General features: G+C 38.5%; 1 protein-coding gene across 2 annotated transcripts; it reads left to right on the plus strand.

The window, feature by feature from the left end:
• Positions 1 to 9,377: 9,377 nt before the first annotated feature.
• Positions 9,378 to 20,760, plus strand: LOC124644857 (paramyosin, long form). Of its 2 annotated transcripts, XM_047184479.1 has the most exons (16): positions 9,378 to 9,573; positions 9,650 to 9,706; positions 10,905 to 10,991; positions 11,899 to 12,065; positions 12,282 to 12,519; positions 12,685 to 12,804; positions 12,974 to 13,240; positions 13,347 to 13,593; positions 13,871 to 13,998; positions 16,016 to 16,128; positions 18,082 to 18,271; positions 18,459 to 18,593; positions 18,898 to 19,092; positions 19,330 to 19,425; positions 19,571 to 19,852; positions 20,011 to 20,760. In XM_047184479.1, exons 1-16 carry the CDS (start codon positions 9,463 to 9,465, stop codon positions 20,212 to 20,214), a joined length of 2,637 nt encoding a protein of 878 aa, XP_047040435.1. In that variant the 5' UTR covers positions 9,378 to 9,462; the 3' UTR covers positions 20,215 to 20,760. The 2 variants fall into 2 exon arrangements, with proteins under 2 accessions (XP_047040435.1, XP_047040436.1); XM_047184480.1 differs by lacking the exons at positions 9,378 to 9,573; positions 9,650 to 9,706; positions 10,905 to 10,991; ... (5 more) ...; positions 13,871 to 13,998; positions 16,016 to 16,128 and adding an exon at positions 17,022 to 17,997.
• Positions 20,761 to 21,511: the final 751 nt, after the last annotated feature.

A 21,511-nucleotide genomic window follows, 5' to 3' on the forward strand; every position in this document is an offset into this window, starting at 1 on the left:
ATCTTAGACACCAATGACTGAACCCTGCAGTAAGAAAATGAAAAGGCTTAATGAAACTGAGAAACCTTTAGCATAATAAAACCGGCCAAGTGCGAGTCGGACTCGCGCAGCGAGGGTTCCGTACAAATCCTGTATAGATAAAAAGTGAGTTTCGCGCCAACCGTTAAGTTTACAACAATCTTATATAGTTATGGTAATTTCGTGAGGGTCAAAATAGTTAATATTTTTTATTTTATAATATAACTAAAATAGTAGGCCAGTACCTTGTAAAAGTTATTTTATTAAAGTTATTTATATACAACATTTTATAATCATCATTCAGAAATTTGATTAAAAATAACTAATTATGTCTTAAAGGTCATTGGGCATATCTGACCCGCTTTGTAAAAAGTGGCGGACATGGATCAAAGTAGTTTTAAATCGTGGAGAATGGTATGACGTTTCTTTGAATATAATATTTTATTAAAATTCCATGGAGACGAATGTCCAGGATCGTTTGAAAAATATAAAAGACAAGCAGTTTCAGAGCATTGTACAGGCTGCAATGCTAGTTTTTATTGTTAAAGAATTTTCATAAAGAAGGAAGATGCCAATTCGGATGACCAGGATCTGATGAGGATCTGGAAACCCTGAGAAATCGAGGGCAACTCTTGAATATTGTAGGCACGCATCGAGTCATAACCAGACATGTGAATGTATTTTTGAGGGTACTGGTAAACAGTGAAGGTTTGGATCAGGCTGATTTGATTATGGAGACTACAGAGAGTCGAGGGAACTCCTGAACGGTATGTTGCAACTACCACGTGTTTGGGTTTATTTTATTCGTATTGGCGAAGACTTTCCACATAGATTGGTTTGACTGCCATTGTGGGATCGATAGCAAAGATCAGATATAGTTATGGGAACTCCTTTACAATTTATAACGTAACCTTGTGTTGGAGCTTATTTTATTTTAGGTGACGAGAATTCACTACTAACTTGGGTTAAAGCAGCCATTGCAGGAATGGGATCTTTTATTTTTGAGAGATTAATCACCTAACGAGCCCCAGTTTCAGGTTTTTTTCGAAACCGCCTCACGACTTGTAGCTGTCGAATTGTAACAACGACCTCTAGAGAGTAGGATTCGGGGCTGCTGGCTTTACGTTTCTAGAGCCTTGACAAAAGTATTCTGCCCTTTCTTTGTTTTATAAAGTCGGCTTTATTTTGTAGCATTTTACAAACAAATCCAACTTCAAACATATAAAAAAGCAACAAGAAAACAAAAGCAAGAAAGAAATTAAAAAGATGTTAGGTGCATCGGTCTAGAAGTCGGTGTCTAGAGGATGCATCTATATTTATTTAACCACCGAGATCTAGACCGATGCATATAAACAGTTTTCTTTTTGTTTTTAAAAGTTGTTTTTCTTTTTTTGTAAAAAGTTTTTATTTTTAACTTTTGTGAAAAGTTCTCGTCAATACGAATAACATTAGCCCAAACACGACGTAACTAAAACATACCGTTGAGGAGTTCTCTCGACTTTCTCACGTCTCCATCATCAGGTAAGCTCTAAACCTTCACTGTTTGACAGTATCACCAGACATACATATGAGAATCAAGTTTAAATCCTATGCATGCCTACAATTTCTGATAGTTGCCCTCGATTTCTCAGGATTTCCATCATCAGATCCTGACCTGATGACAATGGAAATAAACGGCGAGTATACTCTTTCACTACAAAGAAATGATTTCTCAAATCCGTCAAACGTGGTCGTTTAAATTCCCCATTGAAATGAGGAAAATATTTGATGTTTACACCTGATTTTCTCTAGATTCCCATGGTTCACATTGATGCGACTAATGCCATAGTAAATCAGAGCCTTTATCATTATACTGTGCTATATTTCGTTCGTATCCGCCGTGGGTATGGTTTCCATACTAAGGTGCCCAATGACCTTTGAATGATTTAAAATTTTTCACAGTTTAGAGGCCATTATATTTAAGAAGTGTTTGATATGAATTTCACTTTTTATCAAAACTTTAATATCTCTACGCGTTCATGTGAAAAAGGGTAAGTAGTAAGTTTATAATTATTAAAAAAATATTTTATGTCATGTAAGCAAAAATAATATTATTTTAATATTTTATGTAACTTCAAATTTATCATTTTCGTAATTTTTCCTTTATCTGTACTATATAACGTTGCTTCGTGCCGAATTTCAAGATTCTGAGTTCACGGGAAGTACCTTGTAGGTTTTGATTCCCTAGCGTGTGATGGAAATTCGTCTAAGGTGTCGGTAAAACTGCTGTATCTTTTGATCGCGTTAACTTAGAAGTTTGATTTTTTCATTGCTTAAAGGGACAATAGACCTAGGTATTTGGTATAAATTTCAATTTGGTACCTTTATTCGTTCGTGAGAAATAAGGTAGTAAGTTTCATTTTATTAAAATATTTTTATTATATTATATAACAAAAAAAATGTGATTTTCGCAATTTTTCCTATATTTGCATTATATGACAATGCTTCATGCCAAATTTCAAGATTCTGAGTTCACGGGAAGTACCCTGTAGGTTTTGATTCCTTTGCGAGTGTCGAAAATTTGTTGAAAATATCGACATAATCGGTTGTATCTTTTGATTGGCTTGGCTTAGAAGTTTGATATTTTCACAGCTTAAAGGGACAATAGACCCGAGTATTTCATGTGAATTTCAGCTTGATACGTTCACGCGTTCTTAAGATAAAGGGTCTTGACAGACAGACAGACAGACGGACAACAAAGTGATCCTATAAGGGTTCCGTTTTTTCCTTTCGAGGTACGGAACCCTAAAAACGGATCATAGATAGCAAGAAGCTTTCTTTGCTATGTCCTACATAAATAAACGATATGATAAACAAGAGCAGATGGTTACTAATAAGTTGTCAAATAAACTGTAGCATCATTTGTTCCTGCAAGTGTCTCTTTAAATACTCGTAACGAATTGGCTACACGCAGCGTGGGTACGTTCTGAACATAAAATATTAACTGGCTGCAATTCTTGTCGATATTATTATACCACATTAACATGTTAGCATCATGCTTGTCTGACAACTATAGTTTACCAAACTGTTAAATTTTGGCCGAGCAACAATCTCTTGCAAATCCAATGCCAACGGATCTCCCAAAAATCGTTTCATATTTTTTGAAACAATCTGTATCATTTTATCAGCGCCATCTGGGTCTGTCTCATTAGGTGGTTGATACTTACATCTTCAAGGATAAATTCTTTTTTGTACGAACTTAGAGGGTGCATTGGTTAGATGTGACTATCTGACGCTGTGAGACTGTTATAAATGGTAATGTGACAAACAAAAGTGATGAAACAAATGTGCATCAAAAGGATCATGATTCCGTTTTGTCAGATAAATTTCAGTACTGCCTTGAGCTAAAGGTAAAAACAATTAAAATATAGGCTTAAAAAATATCATTATTATTTAAAGCACCATTTATATTACAAATATTCATTTTGAATATCATTTATTGCTGAACAATGAGCTAACTATTGAACTCTTATTATACAAAGATGAGTAACCTCACGAAAACAACTAGAGAACTGTGACTCGAAGATAATGTTAACCTGTCTGACTCGATAGACATTAGATGTATGAATGTATCGTCGTTACGTGTAGCCAAATTCCGGGATGTCTGACTATCCCTGCAATATAATTAAGAATGTCTCATACTTAAAGTCACCTTAGTGATACTAACAATGGTATACCATTGTTAGTACCATTGTGACTTTTGAAGAATTTGGAAAGACTTTGCTAATGAATCCAGAAAACCTAAGAGCATCAATAATCTTTCCATTTTAGAGATCATCTGCAACTATCCATTTTATTTGAAATATTTTCTGTCGATAAGAATTCGCTTTTCCTGTAGATTTCATATTGTATCCGCTACAGTAGCTGACTGATTGCACACTACTTACTGTAAAGCTAAATGATTGCTTACCCCTAAAGGTTTAATGAGCGTGAAGCCACGCTGTAATAAACAAATAAAGTCGGTTTTAGAGCCGATGATTCAAAGCGTTCACACACTAACGCACGGCTCATTCGTTCAAGGCACTAGAAACCTATATTTTCCAAAATAGAAGTATGACAAACATGATTTTCAGTAACGATTGGACTGTGGGTTGTCGCTCTGATTCTATGCGGAATAAATGACGTACGGAATGGGAGGACTTTTGTCGTAAATTCTAGTGCTTCCCTTTATGACAAATGCTCATTCCTTCTCTATATGAGAATATGTCTGTGTGTGCCCTGCAGTGTGACTGAGAGAAGGCTGATGATAGTCATGATCTACCACGTAAACAGACCTAAAATAAATACACATTCATACCAAAACGAAGATCTTTTTGCTTCTATTTATATCTTCAGATTAATTACTTAATGCTCGGACCAAGGAGTACTAATGACTCACTCAACCGAAATATCAGATTTTCTTAAAACTGGTTCGCAAATATATTTAGAGCAGTGTACCTATATAAATAAGTATATTAGTCATCCGGTGCAAATCCACCTGCGGTAAGAGTGACGGGTTGTAGATAGATAAGAGTAAGCAATTGGAAATTATAGGTCACTTAAATATAAGTGAACTGAGTAAACAGAAGCTTGGGGCAAGCCATTGTCCAGTAGAGGACATATGTTTGCTGTGACGAGTTAACACTAAGGATCATTATAAGGAAGTGCAATGGTATGATCGTTAGGACAAACATTAATTAACAATAAATGGCTTTACTGACTTTAAGTTGGCGCCAAAATGAAGCACAGTTTATTGAACGAGACGTCGTTAATATAACTTTAACGCAGCCATCAATGACAACAATTGAGTGTCTAACGTAAAGTTATTTTGTCTAACTCTGACTTTAACGGTACTATAAAAAATGATTTAATATACACGGGTACAGAAAGAATATATGCAATATAGCTATAGGGTTACTTTCTTCTTCGTTCTGCTGCTTTAATTAGGGTTTTAAAGTTCCATTCTTTTCTCTCAATCATCACCTTCTTGTTCATATTTTGTTGCTGGGTTTAATACCTGCATCAAAAGCGCTGTTATATCCCAACCGCAATCAAGTCACATAACAGCGTCCGTAAACTGTGGAGGTATTCGAACGCCACGTAAATAACCTGAATTGTTGGCACAGTCGCTTACTCCTTTATTACTCTTAGGGACGTAAAGATCAAAATAAACTTTATCGGGTGCGAAGACGTCTCCTACGACAATCTGACTTACGATTATCTAAATGTATTTAGGACTCGCCACGTCAAAATATTCCGGACGATTCGACTGTGTTATGCACATCACTAAAATAGTGTATCGATATATCGACGTGATTCATATTGTCTAATTTTAGATGATTGTTTTGATACTTTCACTTTTTGGCTGGCATGCCGTGTATTTAATGATCCCAATTTCTTTCACCTTTGACATTGCGATCAGTATTTTTGCCTTCATAGAATTAATTCATTGTTTAAATAATTCTACTGTCATTTAAGTATTCGGTTGAAATGTATATGGTACATTATATATCAGTGGTTGAAATACATATAAAAAAAGAATGAAGATTTAATTTTTCCTCGTTCAAGTTCATCTGTTGTCACACTAGTTTATTATTGGAAAAGCACTTTAAGGCTTAAATATCTTCAAACGAAATCGCTTTTAAAGGAAAGCGCATAATCTATTTACATACTGTGGACTACTTTTAATACTAACATACAATTGGGCTCTAAAAATAGTTTCGTTTTGTTTTAAGGTGAAACACGATGAACCGATTAGCCTATTTATATGGGTAACAGTCTATAATTACTATATTTACTAATGAAGGTGTTTTGGCAAGAAGCTAGACCTGCATGTGAATGCCCTTTCGTTCTAATGGCCGATCCCAATATTCAAACTATCCGTCGTTTTACTCAGTAGAGATTGTGACATTACTTGTGTGGGGCTAATGTCAAAATTCTATCTGTAGTCATGGATAGATTTTATATTGGAACGACAGTGGATATGCGTAGACACATTCGAAATTTTTGTGACTTCGTTCATTGATCTGTTTATGTCTGTGTTTGCAAATGTTTTATGTTTATTGCTAAAAGCATTTGTTAGTGCTGCTGTTAAAAGATATATAAATATAAGATTGAAATATTAAAATCACCGATTTAATACTGTGGCAAACATACTTTAAACAGGTCATCTGCAGTTAAAGGCAGATGGTATAATTGGTAATGCTACGAATTTTCTGCCTGAAAAAACTCTGCCCATACGAAAATTAAAACACAATGAAATACCATATCATACTTAATATAGAATCCAAATCATTCCAACAGCCGACACCAAGACACCACAGAAGCACTCGTCCCATCCGAAATTAGTTCCAAAATAACCAATATTAAGAACTATTCTTTTTCGACGAAACATAAAGTTAAAAAGCTCGAGGCAACATATAAACACGTTTGAAAAGCTAGCATTAATAATTTCCACCGTGTCCAGTCGCCTGAGTCATTCGCAAGCCCCCCCCCTCCCTTGAGTGGGAGGGGGGGATACGCGGAAAGCGTTCGGCCCACTTCGCTCAGGTACGAATATAACCGAATACTTTCCTACCTGCGTTTGCGACGCGCGGTGGAAATCGGGCCGCAGGACAGTCGCACACACATTTTCATATTATGTTATTAATTAGTTTAATAATTCAGGCGATGTAATTAAATAGGTTATTTGGTTTATTCGTTTATTTTGCAGATGAGTTAATGTCTTGAGTTTCGTACTTATATGTTTTCGAATCGAAGTGAGATTTTCGAGCAACCATTATCTAAGAACCTACTTGTGTTTCACCAACATAACACACAGGTCAGTTTATTACACAAGACCTTTGAAGGGTTAAACATAATTCGAAAACCCTACAATAGCATTGTTTCCAAAACTTTACTGTCATAAGATATTCATTAAATCATAAAACGTATCAAACTGTCCGTCAATTATTCAGCGAAATATTTTATGATATGCACGACACCAATTTCTCAACGTCAGTACACGCATTTACCAAAATAAATCTATGATTAATATCATGCGTTAGGACATTTGAAAATATCGTTGACATTTCACTCTATGCCGCAACGAATGCAGGTGGTTCGCTTTTGAAATACTATCCCGGGAACCGACTGTAAAATTCATAGGTATAAAAGTCGGCGAGGCGTGTTAATTTTTAAATAATGTTTGTTTAAACTACTTTGCAATAAAATCTTCACCTCTGTATAACGTATAACATTCAACGTTGCGGCTTCTAGACGTTTCTATGAGTTTTAAAACCAAGCTTGCTTTTGTAGCTGTGTTGGTAATCTGAAATTTTGTACTTTTAAGTGTTACGATTACCTACATAATGGTTCTATTTCTAAATTAATCTAACTAGCATGATCTTTTGTTTTAATTTTTCAGATGACTTATAGATGAAGGTTTAGGTAGATGACATAGACACGATGTGAAGTCGTCTCGGGGAAAACAACATGGTAAACCTCACAGTACTTGCTGCATCCACATTTAAGTATAGAAGTAAATATTATAGTACAGCGAACATAGTAAGTAGTACTGCAAAAGTGCAGACATAAAACAAGATCGAAGAGATGGCCATGAGATATGTACCTACAATAAAAATCTTATTGAAAAAAAATAAAATAACTCAAAACCCCCGACTTAACCCAATTATATAGGAATATCCGTCGGGGGCTGCCATTAAACCAGCTAAAGAATTTCTAGTGTCGTGACTACAATTATTGAAGAATTGTAGCCGTCTTACCACAAAAACTTTTAAACGTCAGTTTATGCCTTGTCTAAAGAAATGTCAAATTATGACGTTGACATATGGTGCATTTTGCAGCCAAAATTTTATTAGACAAGTGTAAAACAGGGTTTAAAGTTTTTGTAGTAAGGCCCTAGATGTTTAACGGTGACATAAAATACACTCATGAGTATGATTAATAGTTGAAATTTCATATTGAAAAGGCAGCCCCCGACGGATATTTCTCGGTTACGTAGAAAATATTTTTACGTCTATCATAGTATTTAGTTACATAATAATTGGGTTAAGTCGGGGGTTTTGAGTTATTTTATTATTTTTCAATAAGATTTTTACCGTCGTGGGTTTTTTTAAATTTTTAATTTTGCTTAATTTTTGGGGTACAGTTATTTAATGAGGAAAGCATTATGCATTTATCCCTTTGTGACTTGTTGTCTTATGTCGTATTATGTAGTACATACTTACACGTTATTTTTATTATGTCCAATAGTTGTTGGGTGTACTTTAGTAAATGATACAGATAAACCTATGCTTTGTACCATGTTTTACAAAATAAAGTATCTTTATCTTTATCTTTTATCTTTATCTTTAAAAACAAAAACTAACGTAAGTACCTATTCAAGCCAATTCACTTGAATACGAATATGTTGAATCGTATATCACCGTATACAATTTAGGTACACCTACAAAACTTTTTAATATTCCTTTTTGTTTACAGAATTCGGCTTTTAAAGGGTTCCTAGAGGAATGTAGGATTGTCATCAACTTTAATTGTGATATCAAAGGTTAAAGCATTGTTTCGTAAAATTCATTTAAAGTGCCGCCTACGGCTCACGATATAGCGGCAAATAGTTTCTATATAGGGTCTACGCGGGCGGCTACGAAGTGCTACGAGCGACGCGGCGCCAGCGCGGTGCAGCGGCCATGTAGCCTCATGTGCAACGGTGCCTATCTAACATAAACAAACATTCATAACAACAACATTCGCGATTCCACGAAACATGTCCACCTCAAGATAAAATGAAAGCCCAAGTGTCTACAAGCCTCAATACGAGATCCCTCTAAAATTGCTTTAATATTCAAATTCATGTCTCTCTCAAGATCAACCGATAAAATTAGATTTAATTAATGTTTGTAAACAGTGAGCAGTCGTCGGCTGTTAGGGGTTAATTTAAAGAGTAAAAGAAGTTCATTGTTAAGTTCAGTCGATTGGTGGCATTAAACGGGGCGCGGGCGCCTGCCAGGGACCGACAGGAATCCACCAGGAAACGCCTGGATCCGACCCCACCGCCCACGACTCCACTTGTTTACAACAAGTCTGCGTACCGCCGATATAGCTGCACCGGCCGGCTGCACTGCTGCATCATTACAGAATTTAGGACATGAAGGGTTTCGCCAAATTTTTGGGCAAAACAAATAAAAGAGAACCGCGACGGCGTCAAGGCGGGCGTGTCTATAAAAGGCTGAGAGGGGGGTGCGCGGGGGTGGTAACACGATCCGCGAGCTCCAGCCGGCCGGCCGCCCTGGAGCGCGGCGCGGGGCAGGCGCGGGGGGCGGGGCGGCCGCTGTTGCGCGCGCGCTGCCCGCACCCGCTCTCACTAGTCGAACGGTGCCCGACCGGTAACGTAGCGCCGACTGCCGATCGAGAGACGAACCAGCGACAATGTCCGCCGTGGCGAAGACTTCCAAGTACACCTACCGCAGCAGCGGCGGTGGCACCACCGACGTCAACATCGAGTACAGCGCCGACCTGAGTGCTCTCTCCAGGCTGGAGGTACCGGCCCCGACGACATAGTGCAGTGCTTGTGAAGTGTTTGCGGACACATGATAGAATATATTGTATTTTTCAGGACAAAATCCGTCTCCTCCACGATGATCTGGAATCCGAAAGGGAGCTGCGTCAGAGGGTAAGCTGATCGAGCATGCGAAATGTGATACGGCGTGTGCGCCGGCCATACAGGGCGCGCGCGCTCAGGTGTAGGCGGGGCGCGCCTTCCGCAACACCTCTATTAATACCGCCCGCCCTGCGCCTGTGCCTGCAAGCACACCCCCTTTGGCTTTTTACCCCCAGTGGAGTGGCATAATTTCCTCCAAAATAAGAATTTTTTACTTATCAAAAAACTTAATAATTGTTAAGACCCAAGCTTTTTACAAACTAAGCCTTTTCAGTTTTATCGCTTATTAACAGCCTCTTTTGAGAATAATGATCAAAGTTCATTAACAATATTTGTGCTACAATTAACTTCAGATTATATTTGTTCAGTGAAAATTGTTTGTGAAAAGTGTTAAACTGAAAAGATGGAATTGACCTTAGATATTGTGGTTTCCCATAGGTGCATAATATATCCGCATGATAAAGTTCAATATCAGAGATAACAGTAGACGTCATATACAGTGTCCGATGGTTTGTTCAGAAGAGACATCTGATCAAGCTTCGCGCATTCTATTTTGGTTCCGCGGTTGCGTGGTGGTGGAATGGCGAGCGCTGGGCGCATGCGCTCTGCGCGCGGCTGCGTCTGCGACTCACGGCTGCCGGCGCTCGCTCACTCTGCGATATATTTAGCTCTGTAGCGAAAGCATTCTCTGAAATCTCAACTTCTCGCTCTCCGGTCTCACTTTTGAAACTGGGCCAAATGATGCTCGTTCCCGTTGAGAATGCCACAATATTGAAATATAATAATAGACTGCGGTATGAGTAGCAAAAATATCCGAGTTAGTCAGAGCTGCCGTGAGACATAAACCGTTTCTTATAATAGACGGGTACAATGCTGAAATATGCGAAGGACAAGTTACCCAGAAACCTGTTATTGCATAATGGTTGAAACAAAGATATTTTGTAAAAGGTATCTGTAATTTACGGGAAGTAGAAATTTTTACATTGGGGTTCCACAATATCTTGCAGGTGCATCAATTAACTTCATGTGGAGCAATTTAGCATACCTAACACTAGTAGACATCAGCACGTAAATTAAATAAAACAGCACATTTTTTCATAACCATCATAATTTATTTCAAGGTTTACACGCATGCACCTGGAAGTAAACTTCATGCTAACCCAAAAATTCTTCGAAATCGGAAGTTAGTATAGATTTTGATGGTTTTCAGATCGAGAGGGAGAAGGCAGATTTGAGCGTGCAAGTTATCCAACTCTCTGAGAGGCTAGAGGAAGCTGAAGGCGGGGCCGAGAGTCAGGTAGATATTCCAAAACATTCATTTACTAATTTAGATAAAAGTAGCCATATTTATAACAATCCAAGTAACGGTAAGGACTTTGAGATCAAAAAGTTGAAAAGCAAACTAAGAAGGAACACAAAGGAAGAAACAAAAAGAATAGAAGAGAAAATGAAGAAAATTGTAAAATGGAGTTAAAGTCGAAAGGACAAAGGAAATGAATAGCCATGAAATTAATAAAATGAAAAGAATGGAACTGTCCTGAATACAGATCATTTAAAGAATGAAAATCACAATTAATTGAATAACACCCAAATGTTGCTTCGTCTAAAAAAGAAGACCTAGAATATTCAAGAAGAATGCTGAAGAAAAACAAAAAAGGATTGTTATTTTTCCAAATTAAAAAAACAATTGTAAATCGTCGTACGAGTACGTTTACCTATAATTTAACAGCTTTGCGAAGTGATCTATGCGTTTATCTTTGCGAATTATTTCATTGCTTAGCGATATTTTATGTGCTTTTACTGTGTTATCCATTTCAGGGAAAAGAAGTACGAAAAGAAAGACCAATTCATTGACAAAAATATAATTATTTTTCATTCACATCATTCATGCATCAAGCATGACGAACATAAAATGTTTGTTTTATGGAATAATTCTTTATTATAACTAAAAAATATTATGTTGAAAAAAAAATTATTGTTACGCATTGTGTACACAAACTGTATGTCCATTCAGATACACTGTTTTTGTTTAATGTATGAAATATTTTCGGTATTAATAATACTTTGAAATTTATAAAATTTATTTTCTTGTGACAACATCAAATAAAATGTTATATTCATGTGCAAAATAATGTTTCAAATGTCCACCCCAAAAATTACAAAGTTTTGGGGTCGTATTTGAAATGGTGCCATACATTTTTCAGTTCGAGATCAACAGAAAACGCGACACCGAACTTACCAAGCTCCGCAAGCTACTGGAAGATGTCCATCTTGAGTCTGAGGAGACCGCCCACCTGCTCAAGAGGAAACACCAGGAGATCGTGGTTGACTTCCAGGAACAAATCGACCAGCTTACCAAAAGCAGAGCCAGGTGAGGACACACTGACTATCCTCTATACATCTCGTCATTGTTGTACTAACTGATGTTACCAGTGTTTAGAATTAAGATGATGCTCTGCGAAATCCACTGCGAAGTGCTGTGCTTCTTACACATTACACTAATACATCAAATCAACAACAAATGTCCACATCATACTGAAAAAAATGCCATTTCCCGTGATTGCAACATATATTTCTTTGTCACCAGGGCTGAGAAGGAGAAGTCCAAATTCCAAGCTGAAGTTTACGAGTTGTTGGCCCAAGTGGAGAACGTGACCAAGGAGAAGATCACCATCTCCAAGACATGCGAGAGGCTCGAAGTCAACATCAGCGAGCTGCACATCAAGATCGAGGAGTTGAACCGCACCATTGTGGACATCACCTCGCACAAGCAGCGCCTGTCCCAGGAGAATGTTGAGCTCGTCAAGGAAGTTCAGGACCTTAAGGTATTGTTATATTTTGCTCACATGTTTCACTTCAGATATTCAGATTCAAAAGACTATTTTAAAACACTACCTTTAATTCCCGCAGTAATTCCAACAAATCTGTTAGTTCTGTACATTACAAATCTGTCAACGAAACATACTAAGATTACTGCTAATACTTTTCAGGTGAACATTGAGAACGTGGTGTACCTTAGGAGCCAGCTGGCTAGCCAGCTCGAGGACTCTCGCCGCAGGCTTGAGGATGAGGAGAGGAGGCGCTCTCTGCTCGAGGCCAACCTTCACCAGGTAAGATTTCAACAACTTAATACTTTTCATTTGCTAAACTTTTAATTAGACAAAAATATAGTACCACTGAAGATATGTTGAAAATCAAACCACAAAGATTCCAAAATTATCGATTTCCATTAAGTAAAATCCAATTTCAGAAAATACATTGCTCCTTTAACACATACAGGTTGAGATCGACTTGGAGTCCGTCCGCGTCCAGCTTGAGGAGGAATCAGAGGCTCGTCTGGACCTGGAACGCCAGCTCGTCAAGTCCAACGGCGAAGTCAGCCACTGGAAATCCAAGTACGAGGCCGAGGCTGCCGCCAGGGCTGAGGAGATTGAGGAGATCCGCCGCAAGTACTCCATCCGCATCCAGGAGCAGGAAGAACAGATTGAGACCCTCATCGCTAAGATCAGCAGCATTGAGAAGCAGAAGTCTCGTCTGCAAAGCGAGGTGCGTATTTGAAATAATCGTAATGTCTAATAATCGTCATGAAAGACAAAATAATTTTCTTAATTCCGGCTCTCGGTAGAAAATACTAATTTGACAAATCAAACAGGTTGAAGTTCTCATCATTGACCTGGAGAAGGCCAACGGAACAGCTCGGGAGCTCCAGAAGAGGACTGAACAGCTTGAGCGCGTCAACATCGAGATCAAGTCTCGTCTGGAGGAGACCGTACAACTGTACGAGCAGACCCAGCGTGACTTGCGCGTCAAGATCACCGAAATCCAGCGCATCACCCATGAGCTCGACAAGACCCGTGAGCAGAAGGATGCCCTTGGTCGCGAGAACAAGAAGCTGGGTGGTAAGTGTCTTTTAAAGTCATGTAACAAATCATCTAATATATGAAATAACAACTGGATGTTCTGTGTCGGTTTATGTACCTCTTTTGCCTGTGCAGAGGAAATATAGTCCTGACGAACACTTTCTTATGAGAAGTTTAGCTTAATTTAAGACTGGATGAGTCAAATCTCTAAATATATGATTCAAGTTTAGCTACTTCAATATCATCTTTTGTATCTGTACCTGCTTCTATCGTACTGCTACTGATTTCACTAGACTAACCAATGTTACTCCACCAGATGACTTGCACGACGCCCGCGCCAATCTCACGGAGTTGAACCGCCGTCTTCACGAGCTCGAGATCGAGCTGCGCCGTCTTGAGAACGAGCGAGAGGAACTCACTGCCGCCTACAAGGAGGCTGAGGCCGTAAGTATCTTTTGACTTATCTTGGTAGCTTGAAGTAATGGTTTCAGAAAACGGAATTCTATCTTAAGTTAAATTATCGATACCCCGAGATTTCGCAGAACCTGTGTTTGTGTCAAATCATTCCTAAAGCATGGCAACTCTATATCTCCCAACTAGACAAGATTGCAGAGCTTTGTATATTCTTTCAACCCCTGCACTATTCCAGTATTCAATAATATCTTACAAATCTTCCGAGTCGAGTCCGGCATCTTCTTCGACCATTAGGTACTCGCATTCAAACCAATTACATTATTTCTTTGCTTCATTCCAAGAAGTGTATTTCAAAGCTTCCAAGTCCTTAATAGCAATTGTTACAATACAGTGGTTCTTGAATATACTTCACGTAGTTAACTAAAGGAGAATAATCAAAAACTTACTTTTTCTCTTTATTTGGAAACAAGAAAAAGAGGATGCCCCTGTCAAATCATACTCGTACTGTGTACGAATCTTATGTAATGTAACAACAGTATTCATTTTTTTGAACCGAAACTCTTTATGGTAGAGGTAGAATAAATATTTATTTAAAAACTTACCTTGTTCTTCTCCGTCCATTTCTTTAACTAAATTAATAGTTCCATTGGCCATATAGTTTTTATTATTATTTACTAGATCAAGATCATAAACCTTTCATGGTATTGATCCTCGTTAGAATATAATATCTCGGATTATTTTAGGTTTCATTGGTTAACTTTGATCTACGACTTCACTATTGTGATACATTTCTTGTTTAATTGATCGAAAAGAATACTGTATCGCTTTCAAAGGATTGAAAGATGGAAAGCTATTCAGATGTTTCCAAATATAAGTTATTCTCTAAGTAGTAGTTTATATCTCTCAAAGCCTAGTGCTTACTAAAGTTAAAATTAACACTTTAGAATTGTTGTAGTTAATAGTTACCACATACGACACTTTAAAGAACTCAATAGAAATTATTTCGTGCCGAAGCATTAAAAAAATCTTAATACGGTTTTGTCAAGTATATCAAGTTTCTTGAAACTGAACTGGAACAGAAATAACCGCATAACGTAGCAACTGAACGCCTCATTTGACAACAGTAATTAATAGGTCATTCTTGTACAGATTGTTAGCAATGCTCTGGCAACCAATCAGCTATTAAACACGATACCTACAGACTTGCCAGGGTTCCGTAACATCTAAAAATAACTGTTATATAATTAACTGCGAGGACAATAGTCTATTTTTGCTAAATATCCGCAGCTATTTACTGAATCTCCCAGCATTTATGTGACGTTAACGACCGCCTGAAAGTGCAAGATAATTATTGTTCAAAGTCAATCTATTCGCATTGCCTTCAATATACTATAATATATTCATTCGCTGCACAAAAATACATTCGCGTAATTCAAAACACATAAAAGTCAGTCAATAGTTCAGATTAACGCAAACGAAAAGTGATTCGATGATAGAAACGGGATCCAAGGCGATGAAATCTATTAATACACAGAAAACATAACAGTTACATATTCACAAACAACTAACGTTCTGGCAGCAACTTCAAACATTAATCAGTTAATCCAGCTTTTAATTACCTCCTTCCTGGAACATTCTTGACTGATGGCGACATTGGACATTCGAACATTGCATTTCCAAAACCCACTCTTGTTCTTCTTAGAGCTACTTGTCTTATAGAGCCACTATCCACCCGCCTGGCTTCACACGGATGATATACTGTTACTGAGTACATTAAAGAAAAAAAACTACTCTATTTTATGGATGTTATTATACATAGAGAACCTTCCTCTTCAATCACTCTATCTTTAAAAAAAAACACATCAAAATCCGTTGCGTGGTTTTACAAATTTAAACATGCATAGGCATATAGGGACAGATAAACGGACCTTGTCATGTAGTGATGCTCTTTCGAATAATTTCGCATCGCCGGCAGGCTTTGGCCCTAGGGGTCTCTCCAAAAATATGCTGACTGTTACTTATGCTAATAAGTTGTTTGTTGTACTAGGGCCGCAAGGCTGAGGAGCAGCGTGCCATGAGACTGGCTTCTGAACTGGGCCAGTTCCGTCACGAGGCCGAACGCCGCCTCCAGGAGAAGGAAGAGGAAATCGAAGCCATCCGGTGAGTTCCTTAATGATGTAGTAAATCTGTTAAAAACTAGATAATATGTTAAGTAGGCCTTTGGATATGGCAAGAAAATTACACGGTTCTTACCTGTTTTTTTTTATAATACCTAGTAGTGATATGAAGTGAGATCCATGGAATTTGGATTTCCACCTGGAATTAATATTCATTAGTATTAGTTCACACTATTGAGTAAATGAGTTTAAGATAAAATGAACTCATACTTTGAACTATAGAAATTACAAATTCAAAGGCCAAGAGAGACCATCACAGCAATATTGATCACATACTCACCTGTACTTACATTATCATATTGACTTACTTAATACGAGACACTGTTACAATGTTTACACCGATGATGTCCACGTATGACTGAAGTATCATCACGCTCCTCACTCGACAGCCGCCACTCGGAACTAAAAACGTACTATATCTTTCAACGATTACACCCCACCACTTCCCCGCGCTGACTGACGGGTGACATCCAAACACGCAATCTACATCACAACCATGACACCATTACACCGTGGATCGACGCCAATTAGAATTTGATAAAGTGACTTAATTCAATAAATTCACAGAAAATGCACTCTCACGATTCACGGCTAAAACCATCAGAAGCTAATGCAAACCAAATATAAATAACGTACTTTCAGCACAAACAAATCGAACCAAATGCAGTTATGTATTAAGTAAATATATTCCGAATAATTGGCACGAATTTCGTTTATATATAACCGCGCGTCTGATTGGTGCTTATTACCGGTGATCACATACGAACTTTGGCAATAAGTACTACTGAAAATGTACAAAAGACGATGCTCATTTTCTCGCGCCCCTAATTACGCAACCTCGGCCCCGGGCGACGCACGTCGATGTAACTGCGTCTCAATCGCGAATCAACGCAACTCGTATATCTATCATCATGCCGCCGGTTAAAGTGCCTAACTATAATAAGTGGAACAGACCACCCACCGCAATATACGAAGACAATTATGGCTACGGTATCAATTTTTATCAGCCGATGATCGACTACATCAGTGCTAAAGGAGAAGGTGTTGCCGCCGAGCCTCCGCACCTACCGTGGAATAACGAAAGAGGATTGGACAAATACAGGTTTGATAAGCCAATTCGGACGTACTCAGATGAGGATGTCACGAGACTTTCGCATCAGATCGCAGATCAAGCCAAACGAGATCTTAATACTTTTAACATTACAAAACGATCTCCATTCTCAGTTATTGCTACTGCAGATGCAGCTAATGTGGAAAAGCACGTTAGTGCTGAGAGTTTGGTCTCTAAAACGAAGAAGAAGAAAGAGGAGAGGGAAAAATACAAACTTGAGAGGCAGAAGAAGAGAAGGAATGAAATTGAAAAAGAACTGGAATTGTACGAAAAAGAAGTAAACGTAGGAGCTGAGCTAAGAGGAAAAGCTAAAATGTATAGAGGTAAATCGGCTAAAGCTATCGCTCAAACCCTTTTAGAAGAGAGCAGGAGAAATGTTGCCGAAAGCAGGACAAAAGTTCCTGAAATCAGGACACAGATCAGACAGCCAACTAGATTCGAATATCGCGGGAAACGCAGCGCCATAGATAAAAACTTATCTCAAATAACCGAGAATGTATTATCAAAGGCGGTGGCAGCATCTTCAATTTCAGGTTCAGCGGCAAATCACATATCAGAAAAAATGACTGAGACTATACACAGAGCTATACGAGAAACGTCACCATCTACGTGTGTAGTAAGGATTAAAGAAGTCCCGGCCGAATACAAAATTGATGAATCATATCTGCATCATTTAAGCGAACTAAAAAAAACGATTAAACAATTTGACGAACTGAGTGATTGCTTATTGATTGACTCGAGGTGACGTGGATTTTTAGTTATGAGCATTATTATTAGGAGTATGTGGTTGAATTTTGTATTTGACTGTGTTTATATTGTCAACAGCAAGCAGACCAGCATCGAGATCGAGCAGTTGAACGCTCGCGTGGTCGAGGCTGAGACCAAGCTGAAGTCTGAGGTCACCCGCATCAAGAAGAAGCTGCAGATCCAGATCACCGAGCTTGAGCTCTCTCTGGATGTCGCCAACAAGACCAACATCGATCTCCAGAAGGTCGTTAAGAAGCAGTCTTTGCAGGTAAGCCTTTTCAATTAATTCTACAGTGCTAAAAATAACTACCGTAGCGTTAAATGTCCCAGTCAATATGCGTGAGAAGAAAATCTATTTTTAAATGTTTTTCGAACTCATTTTGTGTTTTTTGCAAAACAAGTCTCCTTCTATGATTGACTGGTGTTCTTATCTATAAATTATTTGTATTCCATAGCTCACCGAGATCCAGACCCACTACGATGAGGTCCAGAGGCAGCTCCAGGTGACGCTCGACCAGTACGGCGTCGCCCAGCGCAGGATACAGTCCCTCACTGGCGAGGTCGAGGAGATCCGTGGCAACTACGAGCAGGTCGGTAGTCCTCATAAAAAAAAATCATCATATACTAAACATTTAGAGTTCAATTTATCAATGTCAAACATCAAAGTAAGAACATAAGACTTGCAAGATAGCAACTAAATCTGAAAGCTGCAGTATAAGTTTTAAACGCATCGCCAACACAGATTGCATAACTATAAGTTCTAAAGAAGTCTTGAACAATTTTACAAATCAACATGAATCATCAAACAATTGAACAGTTGCCAATATCGCTCATCAAAGTATTGGCACTATCGACCAAATCTTAACACTGTTTCTGATAATCTGTGATTCACAGGCCCTTCGCGCCAAGCGCACCGTGGAGCAGTCCTATGAGGAAGCGGTGACCCGCATCAATGAGCTGACTGTCATCAACGTGAACCTGTCCAGCAGCAAGGCCAAGATTGAGCAGGAGCTCGCCGCTGTTGCTGCTGACTACGACGAGATCACCAAGGAGCTGCGCATTGCTGACGAGAGATACCAGCGCGTCCAGGTACGTCTATGCAACTGATCTTAGAACATCGAGTGTTTTTAAATTGTATGAAATCCTTTAAGGAGAGAAACGTCTGATTTCAACATACTTAAGCAAACAAACAATTTCACCTTTCGGAATTCTCTGCTAAACATAAACCCATCTTAGGTTGCACTGAAATACCTTTAGTGGTTACTTATTCATGTAACGCTATGATTTCCGTATCAGTGGTAAATAATTGAATATTTTTATTTTCAGACTGAACTCAAACACACCGTTGAGCACTTGCACGAAGAGCAGGAAAGGATCGTCAAGATCGAAGCTGTCAAGAAGTCCCTCGAGATCGAAGTTAAGGTAAGCAAAATAATTATCAGATAAATAATACATATACTTGAACATAACTTCTACCAGATTGGATTTTTTAAATCCGCTCAAGTTATAAATCACACCTAAATATGTACCGAATATTCAGGAAACTGACTAATCGTTTTCTTTCTAGAACATCTCTGTCCGCCTGGAAGAGGTTGAGGCCAACGCCATCGTCGGAGGCAAGCGCATCATCAGCAAACTTGAGGCCCGCATCAAGGACATGGAACTGGAAATGGATGAGGAAAAGAGGAGGCACGCTGAGACCATCAAGATCCTCCGCAAGAAGGAGCGTCAGCTCAAGGAGGTCATGATCCAATGCGAGGAAGACCAGAAGAACATTGTCCTTCTCCAGGACTCCCTCGAAAAGACCACCCAGAAGGTCAACATCTACAAGAGGCAACTGACGGAACAGGTACATCACATTTTTCATAGTTCTCTAAAGAGCAGCGACTAATTCTATATATCACCCATTTTGTAGTTATGTATTTCTCATCAAATTCATAAATAAAAGTTTCCTATAATATGTTATGCTTGTTGAACCATTTCTAAACTATTGTTGTTCGCCAACAGGAGGGTATGTCCCAGCAGAACGTGACACGGGTACGACGATTCCAACGCGAGCTTGAAGCCGCTGAGGACCGCGCCGACTGCGCCGAGAGCAATCTGTCCCTGATCCGTGCCAAGCACCGCACCTTCGTCACCACCTCCACCGTGCCCGGCTCCCAGGTCTACCTGGTGCAGGAGTCCCGCGCCATCAGCTCGGAGCGTATGTGAGCGCCCCACCCACAGCCCCACCACACCAGCATTTCTCTCCATCAATCGATATCGGGGCGCAATTCCGGTCGGGTATAATAAGCCTAGTCGTTCGTTAAGTGATGTACAGGCGGCAGAGGGCGCCAGCGCGTGCGACGCTCGCGCTCGCTGGGGCCCTCTGTGCGGCCGGCGGCGAGTCGGGACGGGCGCTCGGCGCTACGGCTCGCCCTAACGTTGCCGTGTCTCCGCACTACTCCGGCCAAACGCCGACCGCTCGTCCCAACGGACATTTTTAATGTAACGCTAATTCAACCAAATAAAGGAACCAAAAACTTTAAGCTTTTTTTTTCAATATTTTTCTATTATAAGGTCACCGGCGCTATAGAATACAATGTCGTTATGTACCGTAATTTAGGTGCAGTAGTTTAAAATAAAAGAATTATTTTATATTATTATTTATTAATGGTGCAATGCATATTGTACGTTTGTAACTGTAACTTTTATTAATTAAAAATAAATGCTATTTATGTTAAAGAAACAAAAAAAGCAATAAAACTTCAAAAGTAACATGGGTTTTTATTTCGACAAAGTTATCAGAATGCAATTTCTAACAGTTATAGAAAATACACAAAGTATTCAGTTCTGCGTAAACAGTAAACACGACTGCAAAATTGAATCAGCCTTAGTTCAGTTTTCTGGAATGAATGCAAAAAAATTAGTAGTGAAAATATAAGGTTTTTAGAAGCACCAACGTTCTTTACTAGTATTTTCTCTCATTTATTTACTTTGATATTGAATAACAGAAACTTATTTACAGAGCTTATTAGCCTTACATATTTTTATTCTACAATTCCAAATTCAAACATTAGAACCATAAACATACATTTGTGTTTATAGCTCAAGTTTATGCTTTTCCAATAAAATGGGCAGATAAGTAATTTAAGTACTTACTACAAAAATAAAATTGAGCATACATTAGAGATAAGTTCTGAAGCTAGAATGTTGAAGATGTCGCTTAAATACCAAGTTATCAAAGTAGAAAGCTCGAGTCTACCTATTTACATTTTCACTCATTGAAAAGTAGACATTAATTACTGGATAAGGCGAATCAAGTTAATGGAATGTTTGACCACGTTAATTACTCTCACAGTGGATTTCTATGAGTTTGTGGAATATAAGGTAAGTACCTCTCGAAGTAACAAATTAGCACTTTAGAGCCTTGTAAAGATTCGCCGAAAAACAATACACAAACAGGGACAAATGAAACGCAGCAGCGCAATCAAAAATTTACGTTGAAACTGGCTCAAAGATGTTAAAA

The sequence above is a fragment of the Helicoverpa zea genome, chromosome 31 (genome assembly GCF_022581195.2).
Source record: "Helicoverpa zea isolate HzStark_Cry1AcR chromosome 31, ilHelZeax1.1, whole genome shotgun sequence".
Taxonomy (NCBI): Eukaryota; Metazoa; Arthropoda; class Insecta; order Lepidoptera; family Noctuidae; genus Helicoverpa; species Helicoverpa zea.